We start from the raw sequence: 25,302 nt of genomic DNA, 5'->3' as shown, positions 1-25,302 counted from the left end.
AAAATACATAAAAATTTAATTTTCCATACTGCCCTGAGTGACACGGATAAAGCAGGATAAATTGTAATTATAATAATGTCTTCCTGACCGAATTTCGGTCAAGGCGACCAATTTTAATGAGACATATACTCACACAAACCATACACACATACAGACTTACATATACAATAAACATAGACCAGACGGTACGTGTTATCCGAGTAATGGCCGTGTAACACTACCAACTATCCTTCTACAATTTCTAGCTGCTATGTTTAACTTAATAACAGAAAACAAAAAATTTTCAAAACTAAAAAAAGGTATAATACTACGTTGATTACCCAAATTGCCGGAACAAACAAAACCTATGACTTTGGGGTTCAGATATACAGTAATATTTACTTAGCAACAAGCCAGTTGAAGCAGTTATGCGTAGATTATCCTTAACAATTCGAATCAACGGAACATACGTCTAACATCCTTTCACAACAAGACCTTGTGTCCTCACGAGTGTAAGATCTATTTTAATCTAACAGGATGCATTAATAAAGAAACGGACTAAAATAGCTCCAGAGGAAAATCGTGGGAGTCAATTGTTAAATTGCCTTCTGCATTTACGAATTCGCCAGACGTTAGGGTAAACGTGGACTTTGGAGTAGAAGCTTTACACATGTCTGCATTGGAAAGTGATGTGTCCAGAGTTAGGTTATCCTTCCAACATTTCTCATGGATAGATTATTCAATATTCGTGATCATGTTAGGAGTATGTGCTGGAATAGGAATTTATTTCGGGTTCGTTAAGAAACAGACATCCACGAAGGATTACTTGATGGGGGGAAGGAATATGAAACTGGTTCCAATTTGTTTTTCACTGGTTGCTAGGTAAGTATAATAAAAATATTATATTGATCACATTTGACTTATAATAAGCGGCATATCAAACAATCTTAAAACGAATTTGTTATTTAGATTAGAGTTAGAGTAATAGTTTATATAATTAATTTATTATTTATTCGCGAATTTTTGAAATTCAATTTTTTTTGTCCGAAATTCTATTTATATCTGTGCTATAAATATAAGTATTTGCATAAAAAGTTTTTGCTTTAGAATACCTATGTATATATATATATATATACTATAATATATTATTGCCTTTTAAAAATATATATATAAATACTATTAGAGATGGTTCATTGGATAGAACCCCATTAAACTTTGGGTATCAAATCCGGCAAAACACCACTGTTTTATTATAAATTCATGTGATTAACTTGTGTAGCGGTAGGATATTTTCAGGATGTCATTTTTTACATGAAAATCGTTCTATTAAATAATCAAAAAATCTTGTTTCTAGCTTCATTTCCGGTATATCTTTATTGGGGATACCAACAGAGATTTATTTATATGGTAGTTCATATGTTTTCACTATGGTCGGAGCCTTGATGATGTCATTTGTTGTGACAAGCACATTTATTCCTGTGTTACACGAATTACAATTAACATCGGCGTATGAGGTAACTTTAGTTAAAAATCATATTTTTTAATGTTCTGTTTCAAATAAAATATAAAATATATTGTAATATTTTTTTAGTACTTAGAACTACGCTACGATAAAAGGACAAGAGTGTTTGGATCGATCATATTCAGTGTATATTTGGTAATTTTAATTATTTTATTACATAAAAAATATAAATAACATATTCCTACTATACTAAACTTCTATCTTATAAGTAAAGAATCGTCATATTATAAGATTAAACTTAATATAAAGCTACTATTGGTCCGGAATGTGGATTCTACCGAGAAGAACAGCAGCGCTATTCTTTAAGGTCTCATCTCATTACTCACTCGCGAAATATTGACAGCCGACTTTGGACGATATACCATTTTGGTGCAATCATTCTTAAAATGTTATGATTATTGTGGTCAATATCGCATATCGCTTGCTGACATTTCACGACCCTTTTTCTGCAGTGAGTTTTGAATTTGTTCTTACAAATTAGGCCTACAGATAAGAACTTAGGTACTGAGAGACATGGACGTCAATGCTTTTTATCAAACCTGAAAAACAATTAAAATATATTATCATTATCTTTTTAGGTAGGAAATAAGAATAATTATAATTCTTTATCACTAGTACATAATTCTTGAAAGGAATAATTTGTTTTTGAACGTAAAAAAATGAAAACGCCCAAAATACTTAATTTTCCGTCTTTTCAAAAACTTTTTTTTTTCTTTATATTACAAAATAAAGATCTTAGTACTATTTAATTCAAAGCTTCCATTGAATATTATTTTTTTCGGTATCTATTGCAAAATATTTACAACAATGTCAAGACAATCTTTCGGACGGCGTGTTTTTATATAATTTGTAAATGGTTTGAATCTTTTTATTGTTTAATAGTCTTTACTTAGTTAATTTTAAATAAATGCATGACTCAAATTAATTTATATTTACTTTAAAATTTATTTTATTTATTACAAATATAAATAAAAGCCTGTCTTTAAAAGATTTTATTAGCTATTGACAAAGCTTCAATGGTTATTAAAGATGCACAGGTTTAAGAAGTAATATTTATTTTATTTATAGATGGCTTGGCTTCCTATTGTGATATACGTTCCAGCTTTGGCGTTTAATCAAGGTACCACATACCTTAATTTACTTTAGACATATTATATTACACTCAAAATTTAATGAATTTTAAATTTAATGAATGATTCTTATTTATAGTTACAGGGGTCAACATACACATCGTGTCTCCAATCGTGTGTCTTGTTTGTATATTTTATACATGCGTGGTAAGTGTTACAATTATTTATATTAAAAAAATAAATTTGAGATATATCATTTAGTAATGAAAAAAATATAAAATAAAATTGAAGATTGTTAATTCAAAACTGGACAGTATGTATTAAGTTTTCATGTGCTTATAATAAAATAAAACTTAGTGAGGAAACAGCATATGTTGCATCCGAAATCCGACATATGCTTCCACATCCTCAAATTCTGCCATATACATACATATATATTTGCCAATGCGGGATGCATTGAAGCAGCTTAGTAATATGAGCTCCAAAAATCCTCAAGAGGAAAAGGAACCCGGTGCTCAATTTACTGGCTGCTACTTTTTTCCTTTTTTTTATTTAGGGAGGTCTTAAAGCAGTTGTTTGGACCGATGTTATCCAGACAGTTGTTATGATCGGAGCTATGCTTTTAGTGATTATCAAAGGAACTGTTATCGTTGGTGGGGTTGATGAAGTTTTCGCGAAGAATTGGGCTACGAATTCAAATAAGATTAGAATTCCCACGGTACGATGTCAAATTTACTAATAATCACATATATTATATTTAAATCAAATAATAATATTAACATTTAATACGATTTTAGTTGCAGTGTAGATTTCACAGAACGGCACTCGATATGGTCAGTAACAATAGGCTCCACATTTTACTGGATCGGCAACATAGCAGTAAATCAGTCGATGATGCAGCGATTTCTAGCTTTGTCGAATGTTAAAATGTCAAAAAGGTAAAACTTAATTTTATAAAAATCTCCTATTGTCTCTCGACATTTTTAAAACTTAAAAATGTAGAAAAATATGGGAAAGGAAAATTTTACGATGATTTGGGGAAAATCAAAATCTGATATATTTAATCCGGGGTGTAATATTTAATGTTTTTTTCTTGTTATTAGTAAACGAGATTTTCAATGTAATAATTATTGCAAGAGCACGTTTTTCATAAAAAATCGTTTGTTTATTTTTGTGTTGTTTTAATTTATAGTTTTTGACAATAATGGAGCGTATTATATTGTAGAGTTGACTGGTCTCTCAAGAGAATGCCAACAGTTGCCAGCAGTATATATGTAATAATAATATAATAATGAACTTCATTTGTACTTTTTTATTTCAGAGCAGTGTGGGGATTTTTTTCTGGAGTAATTTTAATCGTTTCTATATGTAGTTATAGCGGTCTTTTAGCTTATGCGAGGTTTTATGAATGCGATCCTTTAAATTCAAAATTAGTATTGGCAAAGGACCAGCTACTGCCATTGTTGGTGATGGACGTGTTAGCGGAATGGAAGGGTATGCCCGGAATATTTGTAGCTGGAGTTTTTAGTGCTGCACTGAGGTTTGTATAAGCGTTATATTGATATATAAATCATCCCATATAATTTTAAACTTTAATATTTGTTAATACTCTATATGATAATAATAATAAGTATTCATTTAATTGAATTTTATTATACGCTAAAAATGCTATAGAATCCGTTAGATACGATCAACGTAGCAAATAGAGTGACAGAAACAAAAAATAGAGACACACATTAAAAAAAGGACTTATAGAAAATAATATCTTCGATTACTCTTATTAAAAATGTTATATACCTTAAGTATTTTTAACTTTGTTTGGAGCTATTTATAATCTAGATGGATAGTTAGTTTTAGAATATAATCTAATTGTAATTATTGTTTTAGCTCACTTTCTACAGGGTTGAATTCAATGGCTGCCGTTGTACTTGAAGATTTTTGGAAACCATTTTTTCATAAACTCAGTCAAAAGCAAACTCAAATACTCGTGAGATCTGTGGTTGTTGTTCTTGGTTGCATTTGTGTTGGTAAGATTTATGTTTCAATATTTTTTTTTTTTTTTTTCAATTTATAAAATTAAAGTAGGAGGACTAATACCTAGCCTAATTAACATATTGGTAATGTAAGAAATGCATATTTCATATACCGTTCCTTATACCAAAAATATGCTGCTCAATACGTTGCTTCTGTAGAGATATCCAAATAAAGTATGTGGTATTTTAATAACATTGCATTTATAATAAGATGATCACTCAGTATGTTTGCAAAAATATATTTCGGGTAATCTAAAAATTCATCGAGGTTTCAACATTTCATTTAAAATTATTTAAAAATTTATTTATAATAAACAATAAAAACATGTAGTGATCTTACTACTAATAATTATTTTAAAGAATAATGTTAATTTTATATAAATTTATTTTTCTTTATAATTAGAATGTGTAAATTAAATCAATTGTATTTTAGGTTTGGTGTTCGTTGTAGAGAAATTAGGATCAGTTTTGCAACTCACCATGAGCTTATCATCAGCATCCATGGGACCGCTAGCTGGAATATTTCTCATGGGATTATTTTTACCTTTTATTGATGGAGTGGTCGGTAACCTTGTTTATTATCCTAGACTATAACATATGCATATTTTTAAACCTTGGACAATACATATATGCTTCAACCCTTATTTTCAGGGTGCATTAACCGGTGGTATAGCTGGTTTAATCACAGCGTGGTGGGTGGCAGCCCAATCACAGCTGGCGCAAGCGAGAGGTTTTCTAATGTTTGATGAAAAAGAAAGACATACATTTAATTGTTCCTATACTTTTGAACCAATGGCTCATGCCGATGATATTATTGAAGGGTAAAACTACAGCTTTTACTAATTTTAACTTTAAAATTTTCTATAAAATTTACTTGTAAACTAATTTTGAAATTAAAATAAAATTTGATAGTTATACCAACGGCTACTTAGCTGCAGATATACAGTTAAGTAAGTATTATGACTTTAAATGATTGCAGTGTTCCTGCAAGTTTATTGATAGAATCGATATTTTATCTATAGGTCATTGGAATAAAAAATAAGTGTGAATATGAATAGTAAAGGGTTAATATAAGGAGCTGACATGAGCTCAATTGATTATATGATTTCAAAGTATAGTATAGGTAGGCGGACGAGTAGTGGTCACTAACGCCGGTAAGTGGTCACCAACGCCCATAGACATTGGCATTGTAAGAAATGTTAACCATTGCTTACATCGCCAATGCGCCACCAACCTTGGGAATTAAGATGTTATGCCCCTTATGCCTGTAATTGCACTGGCTCACTTACCCTTCAAACCGGAACGTGGCATCGTAGCTCCAAACGAATGCAAAAAAAATTGATGCGGTTTTTTCTTGTTGAAATCTGATATGATCGAGGTTGTTCTTAACTATAAATTATGAAGACCTGTTCAGGTGTTTGAAGATAATCAGCTCGTTTTTACTTGATCAAAGGATCTTACCAATTTTCACAGGCCAGATTGGCTTGAAATTGCGGCCCCCCGACAAGACGACACATCTTTTTGTATTTAAGAGTGTTTTTTTTGTGTCTGTGTTTATTTAAATTTATAATAATTTTAGTTATTTTTGTTTTACATATGTTTGAAATACAAATATGTTTTTAACAGCTATTTGCATTGGTTTTAGGGAGGTTCCATATATTTATAGGATTTCTTATTTATGGTTTACTGGTCTTGGATGCTCGGTGACTGTAATAGTGGCTTGCCTTGTAAGTTTGAGAACGTTGAAAATTAAAAATGACCCCAGACTCTTTGCACCATTTCTAAGATCTTGGCTAAAGCACAAATATGAGGTAATCCATTTTACATTTATTTAAAATTAACTTGTTATCAATAAAAAAAAAAAAAAAATTGTTGCAGGTCGAACATATGGATTTAAAAACTACTCCGGGCTAATGATAAATACTTTTTATAAGACTATTTAAAATAGAAAAAATAAAATAAAAATTAAAAATACCACTATCTTCTTTGTTTTCTTCAACAAAAATAATTTGATATTATATATTTGAGTCATTGATTAAAAATATATTTTTAAATAAAAATATTTTATCAAAGACATGATCTGTTATGATTGAATGCCTACATGATTTTTTTAAATCAAACGATTTTACTTATAAATGTTTGTTAATTACCTATCTACATCTCACCAATGTTATCAGTGCGTGATCAAATCACGCCAGGTAAAATATTTTCCACATTTTATCTAATAGTATAGAAGAGTCTAGTATATAAAAGTCTAGTATAAAAAATATTCCACATTTTATCTAATAACTATTAGATAAAATGTGGAAAATATTTTTTTATCGATTAAGCCGTGATCGCGATATATATTGTTGTCATAGACAACTTCAGTCTAGTAACTAACGTATTAGTTTTATTTTCGAGAAATTCTCGGTTTCAACTCGGAATCTGTAACTTCTCAGTGTTTACACGGCATCTGCAAAACACGTAAAACTGTTTGTCTACCACCTAAAATATTTCCTTTACTTATGTATTTATTTAGGTTTGCTAGTAGTAGTTATAAATCATAAAACATTTAATTTTAATGTTTCATAACTTACATAATTGATTTGACTAAGACATTGAGTGAATGAAAAGCTCGGAATGTGCTATAATATGGCAAGTCTCTTTTTAATATGGCCGTTGGCCGCAATCGACACTCTTTATAAATAAATTTTTACAGATATTTTTTTATAGATCAGTATTAAAAATAGCTACTATATAAGTCCTGTAATGCATGTTTACGTCTCAGTGAAATGGTAGCAACAATGTTAGTAGCGTTTTCCCATTAAGAGCGCGCCTAAAGCCAGCAAAACTTAAGATTTCATCCGCTTCTCCTCCATCCCTTACATGCCCCTTTCGGCATGTAGGTCGCACGCACCCATTTCTATTCTTTTTCTAAAATTACCGCCAGTATTCTATTTAGTTTTTTTCGTGTTGTATATATCTTACAAAATAGTCTGTCATAGAAAAAAATCCATAGTCTTCTCTTCTGAACAACGCAGCAGCGATTGATTTAAGAAAGGGTGATATGCGATAGATGTGGTTTTTCATGAAAATAATATTTATTTATTTATTAATCCTTTATTGCACACACTTTACAAACATTTAGTAACATATAAGAAATAAGTAAAACATATAGTAAAGAACAATACACTACACTTATACTTGTGTGTAGCAAGTAGAATATAAAGTATGCAAAGGCGGCCTTATCACTTGTAGCGATCTCTTCCAGCCAACCTCTGTAAAGAGAAATGTTTATGTGTTTTTTAGCCAGGATCACTAATCGGGCATACTTAAAATGTATTGAGCTTAATACAAATATGTACTATATCAACCTACATACATATATATACATATACATTTATACATACATACATACATGCATATAAACTTATATAAGAAATAAATGACCATATACACATGCTATAGTTATATTGATAGATAATAATTATGCAAACGACTCTTAAAAATATGTACAGATTCAGCTTAACGAATTAGGTCGAGGCAAGGAATTCCATAGTTTGACTGCTTTAACCGTAAAGGAATTGCTGTATATTTTAGTGCAATTTAGAGGGATTAGCAATTTATTGTCTTGCTCAGAGCGTAAATTGATTGGTGTATGAGAGCCAAGGAAGGTAAACCGCTCTTATAGGTAGGTTGGAGTTTGAGGATGGTAGAGTATGGTATAAAGCAAAGAAAGGACATGCATATTTCGACGCAACCGTATTGGCAGCCACTTTAGTGTTTTACGATGCTGGGTAATATGATCATATTTACGTAAGCCAAATAAGAAGCGAATACACTCTAGTTTATATTGCAGTTCCTCAGAAATATCTAAATAGACCAAGTCAGCATAGTTCAATAGGGGTAATAGCAAAGAGTTGACTAAGGCGAGTTTTGTTTTATGAGAGAGCCTCTTTCGACTCACCTCTGCTACTTGAGGAACCCAAGAGAGCGACTTATCTATTATTAGCCCTAAATTTTTAATCGTTGGGAGCAGTGGAAGCGCTGTACCATTAAGAAAGATGTGAGGGATTTGGAATTGATTAATTTTGTGTCATTGCTGGGGGCTGCCGATAATAGCAGCCTGCAATTTGATCGGATTTATATGTAGTAAGCGCCAAAAGCTTTTTATTGTAATAAAAACGAAAAGTTTTAAATATATCCCAGTTTATTTGTAAATATAATTCATCATCCATTTTTTGTAACCCATAATGTTGATGATAATGCATTATATGAGTATAAAAAAAAGGTAAATATTAGATACAAATTTATTCTTTTATGTTTATGATAAAACACATGCAATATTATATTTTCAGCTTCAAACTGGATCTAACCATACAAAATCAAATAAAAGATTTTCAATTTTGCTTAATTAAAAAAATAATAAATGAAATTGCATGAGTAAATAATCAACCCAAGGTGTTCAATCATAATCAAATCAAAGAACAGGTTATAAGTTCGACGCATATGTACATAATACAGTCACCGATTTCGTGTAAGAGGTTATACTGTTTTTTTTAAACCAGGTGGTCATAAATTATTTTTGACATGTAATACAATTTTTTCAGATAATTTGGGTCAGCCATGTTTATTAGAATACTTACTACACCTTAGTTTGCACATTAGTTACAAGAAGGGATACCAATCGTACCGTAATAATATGTAATATTGTATTATGATTTACGTATTGTATAGTGTTGAAAAACTAAAAAACGTCACATTTGCATTCTATCCCTGCCATTTCGCCATTTACAGAACTATTTAAAGTTAGAAATACACGTTTTTATTTATTTGGAATTACTAAAGGAAATAGATGATAATGAATATTTTTAAATATTGAAAAATTCAAGAAACAAAAAAAGAAGTTATAAATAAAATTATTTATTAAGATGTTATTTACAAAAAAATTAAAATCACCACAGAGCAATAAAATTCTTAAATATTTGTCGCGATCTTAAAAAGGCCAGTTGTTACCCGTTCGCAGTCCGTATAATCCTTGTCTGTAAAAAAAGCATTTTTTCTTTATAATTCGATTATTACCAAAGGTACATTAATTATCTGTGATATTAAGCAATATATCAGATAATTAAAAGTATCCTTTATGTATACTACTACGAAAATGATGAAATGTTATCAAATGAAAACCATTCATTGATACGAGTATATTTTTCAATGTTAGTTTTTGTAACATGGCATGAAATGCAAGCCATATTCGTCGTGTTGATTTCAATATAATTAGCATTGGCAGTAACACGTGGTTATCTAAGACAAAGCCAAAGTTACTTCATTTATTAAAATATGATAAAGAGACAAAGGAGCTAAACGGACATACCCAATTAACATCCTAACTCTCCGTTTCGATTTGCTGGTAAAAATATGATTTAATAAATGCTAAAATAAAACCTAAAGTATAAACATACCCTCGTTTGCCCAAGTTGCTCGTACCGAGGACTAATGTGGCTCCACTGCACTGGTTATTTTGGGCTTGACTGAGGTTATTGCACCGTCTTCCCACCAAATGGTTACTTCTGATTGAAGAGGCGAAAAGTTGTGGAGCACGACTATGATTGCAAATGCAGGTAAAACAGCCGGGTTGATTGCTACCACCATTGGGATAGAAGTCAGCGTCAGAAATAGGATCCATGATACCCAGGACTCCGCCATTAGTGTGAATAGACTCAACGTATACACCAGAGCTACGGTTTAGAGCATTTGAGTTACCACCCCATTGGGGTCCAGCTGGATCCATACCTAAAATGAAACATGGTTATTAATGCAATAATTTATATATTAATTTACTAAGCTTGATTCTTTTTAATATATAGTGAACTCGTGTAAGATACAGTTCGACAAATATAAATTGGCAAAAATAAGGCTTTGATTAAAATTATAATTGCTAAAGTATAAAAAACGATACTATGATCTATATATAATGTAAATAGATAAATAAAAAGTACAAACCAGTAACTCGGATCGGTCGGTTACCACTAGCGCGTCCGGCATTACCGACTACGTGAGCGCCCAAGCTGTGACCGATTAAGTGGACATTGTTCCAGTTGCCGCCAGCGGTATCGAAAAGAAAGTTAAGGAAATTTGTAAGATGTCTGCCAACATCGGGAACAGCTCTGACGGATGTGGTGTAGAATCCACCGGCAGATCTTCTCCAGTCAAGGATGATAACGTTGACATCAGCGACCGCAAGGAAAGCGGATGTGATCAGGGGGTTCATTTCAGTGTTTCCATCGCTATTCCATCCATGCACGATGACCTTGGTGGGGCGGTTTCCATTGTAGTTGGAGTTACGGATTGAGTTCGCGTTGCCGTTCACCAAAACTTGACGGTTGCTAGGATTACGTCTGCGAACGTGAAAAAATAGATAAAATATTTGCTTACTTGATTATGTTTCTAATATATGAGAATTAAATTGCATGGATTTACCTCGTGAATAGCCAGTACTCATTGCGAGCACCATTTCTGGTTTGAAGAAACTCCTCATCGACGGGGGCTTGTAGATCTACAAGATGTGGTTTTCCTTTACCATCAGGCATCCAAATGTAACGGCTTTCGCCTTCCACATAATGGCTGTTATCTCCTGGCACCAATGGAATTGCGTTTCCAGCGCACACTAAAATAAACAAATAAATATTAAACTATTCAATGGAATAATATTATATTTAGATATTTTTGTTGTCCGATTAATTTTATTACTCCAAATAGTAATGATGAAAAATACTAACAAGCTACTGAGGCTAGCAACAACACTAAGAGCTTCATGATGAAGGTTTCTGCCACCAATAACTTCAGGTGTATTATTATATTGTTTATCACTTCCCTTTTAATAGCTTTTATTATCAATTTAATTATAATTACTTTAGATGTGATTAATTTCTCTTATCAAATTCTCTAACATGTCTTTAGTATTATCAAAATAAGATTTTGCGTAGTTCTAGATGCTTCAGTATGATTGAGATAACTAATAAGATTATCGATCGCTTTTAAAGATAGCGATTCTGTAATGGAATAGTTTTCAACAAAAACTATTATTATAGATAGTGTAAATTTTGTACAATTTGTTTTCCAATTTTTAAAATACTATAATCTTAAAATATTACTGGTGGTAGGGCTTTGTGCAAGCTCGTCTTGGTAGGTACCACCCACTCATCAGATATTCTACCGCAAAACAGCAATACTTGATATTGTTGTGTTCCGGTTTGAAGGGTGAGTGAGCCAGTGTAATTACAGGCACAAGGGACATAAAATCTTAGTTCCCAAGGTTGGTGGCGCATTGGCTATGTAAGCAATGGTTGACATTTCTTACAATACCAATGTCTAAGGGCGTTTGGTGACCACTTACCATAAGGTATAATAATATAACCTATTTAAGGTATAATAATATAAAAAAAATGATTTCACATTAAACGCAATGTCATGGTTTATATTTTATCTCATTAAACTGAAACTAGTTACTTCCTTAGAACCGGCCCGATATCACTCAGTAGGACACCACTGCATCGAGCATAATATCAATATGACTATAAAAAGGCAGAGGTTTAGAGACAACCGAAAGGCTTTCTAGACGCTAAGAGAGCGGCCATTACATAGCGAAACACATGCGTGCATACTATACTACTAATAATAATAATAACAAAAAATATTGTAGGAACGTGTATAGACACGGTATAGAGTTAAGGAATGTACATGAAGCATGGTATAGTTGTTGTACCGCCACTACACAAAATTCACCAATACCACGTTTACGTAAACTATACAATGGGCTTAGTGGATTGCTAGATATCACGTACGGACGTAAGAACGTACGGACTCACCTAATACTTTTCGTAAAGTTATTAAAGATTGTTACAATAATATTTAATGTCAATGTAAATTTGTGGTATTTTGTAATGTATCATTCAAGATGCTTTTGTTATTTCCGTTCTCTTTGTTTGTTAATTTTAAGCTAATATGTTTTTTTAATACCGCAATATCCTACCTTTGTCATATTTTTTTTTAATTTTTTTTTGTCTTTCTGTCATTGTTACTTATTAGTCAAGCACTTTAATATGTTTATGAAATTGTAATAGGCGCAAGAATACTATGCATGCAATGTTTGCTTTCAAATTGGTGGAAATAGAATTTTCTAGTTTTAGTGTATAATTTATTAAGGCATTATTTATGTAACATCCGCTAGCAAACCTTTAATAAATAAATAAATACTCATATTTACGTTGTCTATGTTTTACTTATATACGTTGTTTTATGTGTAATCAGTTAAACTATGTCCTTCTTCTTTCGAATGTCGAATCAATAATGACAGAAAGAGAAATCTGGACGCCAATTCTACGAACAAATTGTCATTTTTTTTGGTGCGTGTTTGTTGCCGTTTGTCCGTTTTCCTATTCTTTTATTTAATTATCGACTATTGGCATAAAAATTAACAATAAAATTTGGATTTGACGTAACTGTATATGTTAACATCATATTGGTTCGGTTCCGATCCGAATAAATTGAAAATAGTCAAAGTTGGTTTTAAATTGAATCGGGAACGTATCGCAATCATTATAGATTAGTAGAATTCTGCCTCTGGGCAATAAGCAGTCGGTAAGCAACGATTATAAGTAATTTAGTGTAAGACGTAACTACAACGAACACTAACCTCCTAAGTGTGTTTTCCTTGCTGATGTATACGAGAACATTATATAAATTAGATTAATTAATTTATTAACATTATATATACATTATTATAAATCTTATATACCTTGGCTTTATATACTTTGATTATAAACCTTGATAGCCTCGATGATCTAGTGGCTTGATGTAAGGCCACAGATTCTGAGGTCCTGAGGTAAATTCCCAGGTCGGGCCAAAAAACGTTATTGGGTTTTTCTGTCAGAAAATTCTCAGTAGCAGCCCGGAGTCTAGAAGTTGGAAGTGTGTACGCTCCTGTGCCACGGAAAGCATGTAAATTTGTTGGTCCTGTGCCTGAACTCTTTCCGGTCATGTCGGATTGCCGTCTTATCGGATTATTAGAGTTAGGGAATAGAGAGTGCACCTGTACGTAGAGTGTACCTGAGATATTATTATGCACACACTTGTGCACTATAATAGCTCCTGCGTAGTTGTCTAATCTTGAGATTGGCCACCGTGGCTACATACGTGACATTATACCTTTGCTCTTAGTGTTTAGTGTAAAACGTAACTGCATGCATTGTGCATACCAACCTAATTGTATTATTTATGAATGTATGCGAGTACATTATAATTGTTACTTAGTTTTGTATTTTTTTTCTTTAAAGCAAAAGTTTCATTTACGAACCACGATGGCCCAGTGGTTGGAACACCTTCAATGATTTTTCATGTGTTTAATTTGTGTTTATAAAATATCTCGTGCACGGTGGTGAATAAATCTCTATGTGATGGATGAAAAGTAGTAACATGTATTTACTAATCCGCATTGCAGCAGCGTGGTGGAGTAAGCTCCAAGCCTTGTCCTCAACAAGAGGAGGCCTTAGCCTAGTGGGAAATATATAGATAGTGTAAAAGATATTTAAGCGTCTAGCGCCTTACCTTTCTTAAGCCGTCAATTCTAAGTTCATCCTCATGTAAATAATTTCTTCAGAGGGTGGCGATAATGATTTGAAACACCAAGTTACTGTCACACAATGTATTTAATCACTTTACACAGCAATCACACATTCACTTTACCCTATTAAAATGCAATATTAACACGGCTTTCGTTTACAATTGTAACTTCACTAACTATATTAAACATAACAAAACTAACTATATTGAAAGTTTGCTTCGGTATAATGGCAAACTGGTCATCCCAACAATCCCAAACAAACTTTGGGTGTCAAATCCGGTGAAGCACCACTGTTTTATTATACATTCATGTGATTAACCTGTAGAGTAGTAGAGTAGAGTAACAGCCTGTTAATATCCCACTGCTGGGCTAAGGCCTCCTCTCCCTTTTGAGGAGAAGGTTTGGAGCTTATTCCACCACGCTGCTCCAATGCGGGTTGGTAGAATACACATGTGGCAGAATTTCAATGAAATTAGACACATGCAGGTTTCCTCACGATGTTTTCCTTCACCGTTAAGCACGAGATGAATTATAAACAGAAATTAAGCACATGAAAATTCAGTGGTGCTTGCCCGGGTTTGAACCCACGATCATCGGTTAAGATTCACGCGTTCTTACCACTAGGCCATCTCGGCTTTTTATTAACCTGTGCTTAAAATTAATTTCGGGGTCAGGTATAAAGGAAAACACCGTGAGGACATGTGTTTGATGACGCTCTGTCAAATGTATCCACTAAATCGCATTGGAGCAGCTTGATAAAATAATTTTCAAACGTTCCTGAAGAGGAGTAATATGGTCAGCGGTAGGATAGTAGGTAGGACACTTTTTTATATGAAAATCGGTCTATTGAATAATCAAAAAATATTCTTTCTAGCTTCATTTCAGGTATATCTTTATTGGGTATACCAATAGAGATTTATTAATTTTGTCCGTGCAGTGACGGAGAAAGAATACTTTTCACTGCCCCTCTCTTACCCATGGGTGTCGTAAGAGGCAACATGCCTCATTAGTAAACATGCTACACCTCTCCCAGTTCAATATTTCATTTAACATTACTTAAAAATTTATTTATAGTAAATAATAAAACATGTAGACAAACATTTATTGTATGTAGTTTAACAAATATATTATAAAAAATAATGTTAATTTTATATTTATTTATTTTCCTTTTAATAAGATTGTGTAAATGAAATGAATTGTATTGTAGGTTTGGTGTTCGTAGTAGAGAAATTAGGATCAGTCTTACAACCACCATGAGCTTATCATCGGCATCCATGGGACCGCTAGCTGGAATATTTCTTATGGGATTATTTTTACCTTTTATTGATGGAGTGAAGAATACCGACATTCTTATATATTATCCTCTATATCGGATTCCTTATATATATAGTCTACTACAACATATGTATATTTTGAAACCTTGGATAAAAAATAAATGCTTCAACCCTTATTTTCAGGGTGCATTAACCGGTGGTATAGCTGGTTTAATCAAAGCGTGGTGGGTGGCAGCGCAATCGCAGCTGGCGCAAGCGAGAGGTTTTCTAATGTTCGATGAAAAAGAAAGACATGTATTTAATTGTTCCTATACTTTTGAACCGATGGCTCGTGCCGATGATATTATTAAAAGGTAAAACTACAGCTTTTTCACTAATTTTAGCTTTTAAATTTTCTATATAATTTATTTGCAAACTAATTTTTAAATTGAATCAAAATTTGATTGTTATACCAACGGCTACTTAGCTGCAGATATACAGTTAAGTAAGTATTATGACTTTAAATGATTGCAGTGTTCCTGCAAGTTTATTGATAGAATCGATATTTTATCTATAGGTCATTGGAATAAAAAAAAGTGTGAATATGAATAGTAAAGGGTTAATATAAGGAGCTCACATGAGCTCAATTGATTATATGATTTCAAAGTATAGTATAGGTAGGCGGACGAGCAGTGGTCACTAACGCCCATAGACATTAGCATTGTAAGAAATGTTAACCATTGCTTACATCGGCAACGCGCAACCAAACTTAGGGAACTAAGATGTTACGTCCTTTGTGCCTGTAATTGCACTGACTCACTCACCCTTCAAACCGGAACAAAATACAAAATAATATCAAGTACTGTTGGTTTGTGGTAGAATATCTGAGTAATAAAGCAATAGTTAATTTGTTTAAATTTCGGTAAATTATTTTCTTCTGTTTGTTGGTAAACATTTTTATTTTTTACATTAATGTTATTTAGAATGTTAGATAATAATATCATTGGAATCAGAATTGTATCGTTACTAAATATATTTTATTAAAAAAGATAAGTTTTTAGTTTTGAAATTGTTCTTAAGTTACTTTACTTTATTATCTCCTGACATAAAAATAGGAGCGTTATAAGTTTAACGTGTGTATCTGTTTGACTAACTGTGGCATCGTAGCTCCAAACGAATAAAAAAACTTTGATGTGTTTTTTTCTGTTTAAAATCTGATATGATCTAGGTCGTTCTTAACTATAAATTATGAAGCTGGTTCTTCATGTGTTTGAAGATAATCAGCTCATTTATTTGAATTTATAATAATTTTAGATATTTTTGATTTACATATGTTTGAAATAAAAATATGTTTTTAACAGCTATTTGCATTGGTTTTAGGGAAGTTCCATATATTTATAGTATTTCTTATTTATGATTTACGGGTCTTGGATACTCGGTGACTGTAATAGTGGCTTGCCTTGTAAGTTTGAGAACGTTGAAAATTAAAAATGACCCCAGACTCTTTGCACCATTTCTAAGATCTTGGCTAAGGCACAAATATGAGGTAATCCATTTTACATTTATTTAAAATTAACTTATTATCAATAAAAAAAAAAATTTTTTTTGTTACAGGTTGAACATATGGATTTAAAAACTACTCCGGGCTAATGATAAATACTTTTTATAAGACTATTTAAAATAGAAAAAATAAAATAAAAATTAAAAATAACACTATTCTTCTTTGTTTTCTTCAACAAAAATAATTTGATATTATATATTTGAGTGATTGATAAAAATATATATTTTATCAAAGACATAATCTGTTATAAATGTTTGTTAATTACCCTTCTACATCTCACTAAATGTGATCAGTGCGTGATCACATCACGCCATGTGACTATTTGATAAAATGTGGAAAATATTTTTTTATCGATTAAGCCGTGATCGCGATATATATTGTTGTCATAGACAATTTCAGTCTAGTAACTAACGTATTAGTTTTATTTTCGAGAAATTCTCGGTTTCAACTCGGAATCTGTAACTTCGCAGTGTTTACACGGCATCTGCAAAACACGTAAAACTCTTAGTCTACCACCTAAAATATTTCCTTTACTTATGTATTTATTAAAGTTTACTAGTAGTAGTTATAAATCATAAAACATTTAATTTTAATGTTACATAACTTACATAATTGATTTGACTAAGACATTGAGTGAATGAAAAGCTCGGGAATGTGCTATAACATAGCTAATCTTTTTTTTTATTGATTAGGAAGACGGACGAGCATATGGGCCACCTGATGGTAAATGGTCACCAACGCCCATAGACAATGGCATTGTAAGAAATGTTAACCAACGCTTACATCACCAATGCGCCACCAACCTTGGGAACTAAGATGTTAAGTCGCATTGGCTATAAGCGATAGTTGACATTTCGTACAATGCCAATGTCTAAGGGCGTTTGGTGACTACTTACCATCAGGTGGCCCATATGCTCGTCCACCTTCCTATTCTATAAAAAATAAAATAAAAAATTATAATAATCAACCCAAAGTGTTACAATAGCAGACTTCAGAAAAAGGAACAGGTTACATGTTTGTTAAGAAATAATCGCAAGACCTCCCCGAACATCGAGCGCTACCAAGAAATGCCATACCGTGAGAAATAATCACACCATGCATTCCTTGAAGCTACCACCTGTTGCCAGCGTCGCTGCTTTGTTTCGCAAGACCTCCCGAACATCGAGTGCTACCAAGAATTACCATACCGTGGGGACCATTCAGTGATTCACCGATTTCGTTATAAATATGTAATTCAGACTACAGATCTTCACTTTTTGTTCTGATATCGAACAGACTGTCACGTATTAGAAATTAGAAATAATTAATTGTTAAATTTAATTACTTAAATAAACGTATAAGTTAAATTCGTTCGGTTTCATTCTGCATCCTCAACGGCAGCCCTACGTAATTGGCGCAGTCGGTAGGATGCTCGCGGAACGTTTCGCGTAGAAGATTTCCGTAATCGTGTGAAGCCCCGCCGTAGCTTGTCTAGCTGCTGCATCCAGAGCATCCGAATCTACGAGTAGTGCTGCACCAGAGGTATCCAGACATCGATAACGCAGAGAGACCGAAACATGTTCATGTGAGTACACTAGATTCTTTTTAGTGGTTGCTCAATCCTAGCCTAACTAACCTGTTAATAAAATTTGCCAAGATTTTTCATTTAAGAAAATCGAAGGAACCTAGGATAGTTATTAGTAGTAGGCAAACTTTCGTAGATAATAGAAGAGATATTAGTTTAAGTAGTATAGAAGAACAAACGGAAATGTCTGAGTTAGACACCATTTATAAAGCCTTAAGGTTGGTACCCGAGTTCGACGGGAACCCAAATGTACTTACTAGATTTTTAAAATTATGTGACCAATTGGTAGGACAGTTTTGTAGTGATAGTAGTAGTGAATTAAGTAGGTGTGCTCTTCTCAACGGAATTCTTAACAAAGTAACAGGCTCTGCTGTTCGCTTAATTAATTCTAATGGGATTCCATCCGACTGGCAAGGCATTCGAACTGCTTTAGTGAACAACTTCGCGGACCAACGAGATGAGACCGCTCTATATAACGATTTAGCTATTTTATCGCAAGGTTCTAGCACCGCGCAGGAGTATTATGAGCGTTGCCAGAATCTATACAGTACTATAATGACCTATGTAAACCTGCATGATACCCTTGAGACCACCATTAATGCTAAACGAGATCTTTATCGTAAATTAACGCTTCAAGCGTATTTGCGAGGTTTGAACGATCCCTTAGGATCGCGCATACGTTGCATGCGCCCTGAGACCATCGAAAAGGCATTAGAATTCGTACACGAGGAGATGAATACTATGTACCTACAAAATCGGAACCAAAGATTACCTGACAAAAAATCTATAAATTCTATGTCCATACCAAATCATTTTGTAAGTGCCTATAAAATGCCTAACCAACAGTTTTCAATGCCCGCGCCTAAACCTTTTAACTTTAATATACCTGGCCCTTCACGCCCTCATTTCGTTCCACCATCTACACCGCAATGGAGACAGAATCTGTATCAACCCCGCCAATTCGGTCCAACACGTACGCAACAAATTTTTAGATCGTCACCGCCAAATTATAACCCTCAACAAAATAACTGTCAAATAGGTTCACGTCTTAACCACCAAGCTGTTAACCAACCACGTCCTATGAGTGGAGTAAGCCATTATGTTACAAGACCATCGCCGCCTACACAACCAGCAATTACAGGACATAACTGGGCAAAATCCGGGAACCCACCCCCTACGAACTACTTTAAATCTAAAGAAGTAAATTACAATAGTTTCATTGACAATTCTATATACGATGAATATGCCGATTATTACGATCCATTATTCCGTTCTCGATTACGACACTTATATAGTTATGTTAAATAAACTAAAAGGTTTATACAATTCAAATGTAGTGCTAGATATTAATTTTAGGGAATATTTAGATCTATTAAGATTAGGATATTATTATAAAGATAATGATATAATCTTGGTAATTAAGTTTCCAATCATGAATCCCAATAACTACATCCTTTACAAATTGTCCTTAGCCCCTAATAGTAATGATAAAATTATAATCCCTACCTATCCATACGTAGCAATTCACGAGAAAGATCTACTGTATATAGAGACAGAATGTCCGAAGTACAGTCACGGTCATCTTTGCGAGGACAACTTAAACCGACACTATGGAGAGCAAACGAGCTGCATTCAACATCTTATACTCCAGCAACATATCCATGAAACCTGTCGGGTTACTCCAGTAATCTTATCTTCTCAAGCCATGGAACAATTGGATGATCGTCACTATGTTCTGAGCTTTCCCAACTTCACGAAAGTTCATTTAACCTGTTCTCAAGATCAATACAAAAACCTTCTCGGAAGCTATCTAGCTGAAATACCTAAAGGGTGTGCTCTACAAACGTCCATCTTCACCATCACTAACCACCATGATCAAGTAAAAGGACAAGTTTTGAAAATGTTGAATATAGAATATAGTAATGAAGATCCATACAAAGCGACAGCGAAGAACATCTTGAAATTGAACAGTATAGATTTGACTCACTTACATTCAACCAATACCAGGATTGCCTCTCAAGAACCAGTGACTTTGGAATTGTCGAACTTAGACACGCTCTATCACACGACTATACCTGTCTACCTACTCATCGGTGCATCAGTACTCACTATTAGCGTCGTCCTCATTCGTCGCAAATGTATGCTTTCAAAGAATACTAACCAGAAGGAAAATGAGGCAACCAGAACACAAGAAGTCCAGGACAGCCCCAGAGATCCTACGTCTCTATCAGCACTATTTTCGACAAAAGTCTCCAAATAGCTGCTGATCCTGCGGAGGGAGTTGTTAAGAAATAATCGCAAGACCTCCCCGAACATCGAGCGCTACCAAGAAATACCATACCGTGAGAAATAATCACACCATGCATTCCTTGAAGCTACCACCTGTTGCCAGCGTCGCTGCTTTGTTTCGCAAGACCTCCCGAACATCGAGTGCTACCAAGAATTACCATACCGTGGGGACCATTCAGTGATTCACCGATTTCGTTATAAATATGTAATTCAGACTACAGATCTTCACTTTTTGTTCTGATATCGAACAGACTGTCACGTATTAGAAATTAGAAATAATTAATTGTTAAATTTAATTACTTAAATAAACGTATAAGTTAAATTCGTTCGGTTTCATTCTGCATCCTCAACGGCAGCCCTACGTAATTTGTTCGTATATGTTTTATGTACGGTCACCGATTTTGCGTAAGTGGTTATACTATTTTTTTTAAACCAGGTGGCCATAAATTATTTTTGACATATAAAACAATTTTTTCAGATAATTGGTTCAGTCATGTTTATTAGAATACCTACTATACCTGTTTTGCACTAGTTTTGCATTAGTTACAAGAAGGGATACCAATCGTACTGTAATATGTAATATTGTACTATGATTTACGTACTGTATACTGTTGAAAAACTAAAAAACAAACGTTAATTTCACGTTTGCTTTCTATTCCTGCCATTTTGCCATTTACAGAACTATTTAAAGCAAGTAGATGATAATGTGTTTTTATAAATATTGTAAAAATGGTGTAAAAAAATAAATAAATAAAATTATTTATTAAGATTATTAGATATTTACAACAATTTTAAAAACATCACCGAGCAATATAATTCTTTTAATTTTTGTCGCGTTCTTAAAAAGGCCAGCTGTTACCCGTTCGCAGTCCGTATAATCCTTGTCTGTAAAAAAAGCATTTTCTCATTATAATTCGTTTATTACTAAAGGTACATTAAAATATCTGTGATAAAATACATTGTAATTTTAAAAGTATCCTTTATGTATACTACTACGAAAATGATGAAATTTTATCAAATGATAGCAATTCATTAATACGTGTATATTTGTCAATGTTAGTTTTTGTAACATGGCATGTAACGCAAGCCTTGGCAAAAACACATGGGTCTCTAAGACAAATCCAAATTTACTTTATTTATCAAAATATGATAAAGAGACTAAGGAGCTGAACGGACATACCCGATAAACATCTCATAACTTTTCGATTTACTGGTAAAAATATGATTTAATGCTAAAATAAAACTTAAGGTATAAACAAACCCTCGTTTTCCCAAGTTGCTGGTACCGAGGACTAATGTGGCTCCGCTGCACTGGTTATTTTGGGCTTGATTGAGGTTATTGCACCGTCTTCCTACCAAGTGGTTACTTCTGATTGAAGAGGCGAATAGTTGTGGGGCACGTCTATGAGAGCACATGCTGTTTGAACAGCCGGGTTGATTTCTGCCTCCATTAGGATAGAAGTCAGCATCAGAAATAGGGTCCATGATACCCAGGAGTCCGCCATTAGTGTGAATAGACTCAACGTATACACCAGAGTTGCGGTTTAGAGCATTTGAGTTACCACCCCATTGTGGTCCAGCTGGATCCATACCTAAAATGAAACATGGTTATTAACGCAATTATTTATATGTTAATTTACTAATCTTGAGTCTTTTTAAAATATTATGAACTCGTCTGAGATACAGTTCGGTAAATATAAATTGGCAAAAATAAGGCTGATTAAAATAATAATTGTTGAGGTGTAAAAAACGATACTAATGATCTATATTTAATGGAAATAGTTAAATAAAAAGTACAAACCAGTAACTCGGACCGGTCGGTTACCACTAGCGCGTCCGGCATTACCGACTACGTGAGCGCCCAAGCTGTGACCGATTAAGTGGACATTATTCCAGTTGCCGCCAGCGGTATTGAAAAGAAAGTTAAGGAAATTTGTAAGATGTCTGCCAACATCGGGAACAGCTCTCACGGATGTGGAGTAGATTCCACCGGCAGAACTTCTCCAATCAAGGATGATAACGTTGACATCAGCGACCGCAAGGAAAGCGGATGTGATCAGGGGGTTCATTTCAGTGTTTCCATCGCTATTCCATCCGTGCACGATGACCTTGGTGGGGCGGTTTCCATTGTAGTTGGAGTTACGGATTGAGTTCGCGTTGCCGTTCACCAAAACTTGACGGTTGCTAGGATTACGTCTGCGAACGTGAAAAAATAGATAAAATATTTGCTTACTTAATTAGGTTTCTAAAATATGGGAATTAAATTGCATGGATTTACCTCGTGAATAGCCAGTACTCATTGCGAGCACCATTTCTGGTTTGAAGAAACTCCTCATCGACGGGAGCTTGTAGATCTACAAGATGTGGTTTTCCTTCACCATCAGGCATCCAAATGTAACGGCTCTCGCCTTCCACATAATGGCTGTTATCTCCTGGCACCAATGGAATTGCGCTACCAGCGCACACTAGAATAAACAAATAAATATTAAAATATTCAATAGAATTATATTGTATTGTAAACTTTTTTGTTGTCTGATTAATTTAATTACTACAAATAGTAACGATGGAAAATACTAACATGCTACTGAGGCTAGCAACACCACTAAGAGCTTCATGATGAAGGTTTCTGCCACCAATAACTTCAGGTATATTTATTATATTGTTTATCACTTCCCTTTTTAATCGTATTTATTATCAATTGAATTATAATTACTTTAGATTTGATTAATTTCTCTTATCAAATTCTCTAACATGTCTTTAGTATTATCAAAATAAGATTTTGCGTAGTTCTGGATGCTTCAGTATGATTGAGATAACGAATAAGATTATCGAATCGCTTTTAAAGATAGCGATTCTGTAATGGAACAGTTTTCAACAAAAGATGTTATTATAGATAATGTTTATTTTGAAAATTTAGGTTTTCCATTTTTTTAAATACTTTTTCCTTTAAAATATGATATTACACTATCGCAATATCTGGTATATAGTTTATATCATTAAACTGAAACTAGTTACTTAGAACATAAATTAGCATAAAAGTTAGGTGGACATCACTGAATCTACCATAATATCAATATGACTATAAAAAAGCAGAGGTTTTGAGACAACCGAAGGGATTTCCAGAAGCTAAGAGAGCGGCCATTACATGTATAGACACGATATAGAGTTAGGGAATGTACAATGGTATAGTTGTAGTGCCACCTGTCTGTAGAACTATTATACTATATTGCACAAAATTCTCCAATATTACGTTTATGTAAATTATACAATAGGCTTAATGGATTGCTAGATATCAGTACGGACTCACCTAGCACTTTTCGTAAAGTTGTTGTTTTATAATTTTTTATTTTAAGAAAATATGTTTTTTTTTTTAATACCGCAATATCCTATCTTTGTCACATCTTTTTTAAATTATTTTTTTATCTTTCTGTGAATGTTACTTATTAGTCAAGCACTTTTATAAAATTGTAATCGGCGTAAGAACACTATGCATGCAGTGTTTGCTTTCAAACGGGTGTACATAAAATGTTCTAGTTTTAGTATATAATTTATTCAGGTATTATTTATGTAACATCCGCTAGCAAACCAAAGTTCTTTTAGGAGTCTTCTACTCTCCATCACTCCTTATAAATTACTTCCAGGAGTTTGAGCAATTGTTGAAGTCCTACGTTCCTAGCGCTGATCACACTATAATCATGGGCGACTTCAACACTTGTTTAATCAAAAATGATTCACGTGCTAAACGGTTACATCTAATAATCAACAGCTCTAATTTAAATCTGCTTAATACGAGTGCTACACACTATTTCCCTAATTACGCACCTTCTTTGCTGGATTTAATGATCGTCTCCTCACCGGAGCTTGTCAGTGTACATGGATAGATTCCAGCCGACGCTTTCTCTTATCATGACTAGATCTATTTGTCATATAAAGTCCGCCCACCCAAGGCTAAGCCAACCATCGTTATGCGCCGCAGTTTCAAAGACTTTAATAATCATGACTTCATGCGGGACTTGAACTCGATTGACTGGAATTCAGTTTTCAACGCTCCAACGATAAATGATAAACTAAGCATTTTTAATTTCCTACTTACTGAACTTTTTGATAAGCACGCTCTTAGACTTACTAAAATAAAACACATACCTGCTCCTTGGCTGACCGATGACATTAGAGCTCTAATGACAAAACGCAATGCTGCAAAGGCCAAATATAAATCCAGACCAACGGATGATAATCTGTCCAGGTACAAACGATTCACTTCCGTCAAAAATAAAAACCCGGCTGATGTATGGAGATTTTTAGAATCTCTGGGAATAGGACGATCAAAAACTAACATATCTCTTACGATAGATTTAGACAGACTAAACTGTCACTTTTCTAACTTAGGTAATTTCAATAACGTCCATAAATATGAAACCACAGCACAT

The 25,302-nt window shown here is 33.4% G+C and overlaps 2 protein-coding genes across 3 annotated transcripts; one reads left to right on the top strand and one right to left on the bottom strand.

Annotated features, from left to right (window-relative positions):
• Positions 1–611: 611 nt before the first annotated feature.
• On the top strand, positions 612–6,585 carry LOC126768120 (sodium-coupled monocarboxylate transporter 2-like). The gene is given in 14 exon segments (XM_050486035.1): positions 612–861; positions 1,334–1,493; positions 1,571–1,636; positions 2,570–2,621; positions 2,711–2,778; positions 3,128–3,271; positions 3,273–3,289; positions 3,369–3,509; positions 3,893–4,111; positions 4,459–4,598; positions 5,038–5,165; positions 5,256–5,425; positions 6,250–6,415; positions 6,483–6,585. Coding segments are annotated over 14 exon segments (1,719 nt in total). The 5' UTR covers positions 612–649; the 3' UTR covers positions 6,519–6,585.
• Positions 6,586–9,549: 2,964 nt separating this feature from the next.
• Positions 9,550–23,513, bottom strand: LOC126768127 (pancreatic triacylglycerol lipase-like). 2 transcript variants are annotated; one of them, XM_050486058.1, is made up of 5 exons: positions 23,454–23,513; positions 23,154–23,340; positions 22,677–23,071; positions 22,137–22,467; positions 9,550–9,628 (listed from the first exon to the last, which is right to left on the bottom strand). In XM_050486058.1, the coding sequence occupies exons 1-5, from the start codon at positions 23,488–23,490 to the stop codon at positions 9,583–9,585; spliced, it is 996 nt and encodes a 331-aa protein (XP_050342015.1). In that variant the 5' UTR covers positions 23,491–23,513; the 3' UTR covers positions 9,550–9,582. The 2 variants fall into 2 exon arrangements, with proteins under 2 accessions (XP_050342015.1, XP_050342005.1); XM_050486048.1 differs by lacking the exon at positions 9,550–9,628 and adding an exon at positions 21,705–21,760.
• Between the last annotated feature and the right edge of the window lie 1,789 nt (positions 23,514–25,302).

The sequence above is a fragment of the Nymphalis io genome, chromosome 1, assembly GCF_905147045.1.
Source record: "Nymphalis io chromosome 1, ilAglIoxx1.1, whole genome shotgun sequence".
Taxonomy (NCBI): domain Eukaryota; kingdom Metazoa; phylum Arthropoda; class Insecta; order Lepidoptera; family Nymphalidae; genus Nymphalis; species Nymphalis io.
Note: the sequence above shows the minus strand (reverse complement) of the source record. Positions and strands in the feature narration are given on the sequence as shown.

Coding starts and splice junctions, on each gene's coding strand:
- LOC126768127 (XM_050486058.1), bottom strand. CDS start 23,490: ATGAAGCTCTTAGTGGTGTTGCTAGCCTCAGTAGCAT. Junction 23,341..23,453: donor GTTGCTAGCCTCAGTAGCAT/GTTAGTATTTTC, acceptor TGTTTATTCTAG/TGTGCGCTGGTAGCGCAATT. Junction 23,072..23,153: donor GAGTACTGGCTATTCACGAG/GTAAATCCATGC, acceptor TCACGTTCGCAG/ACGTAATCCTAGCAACCGTC.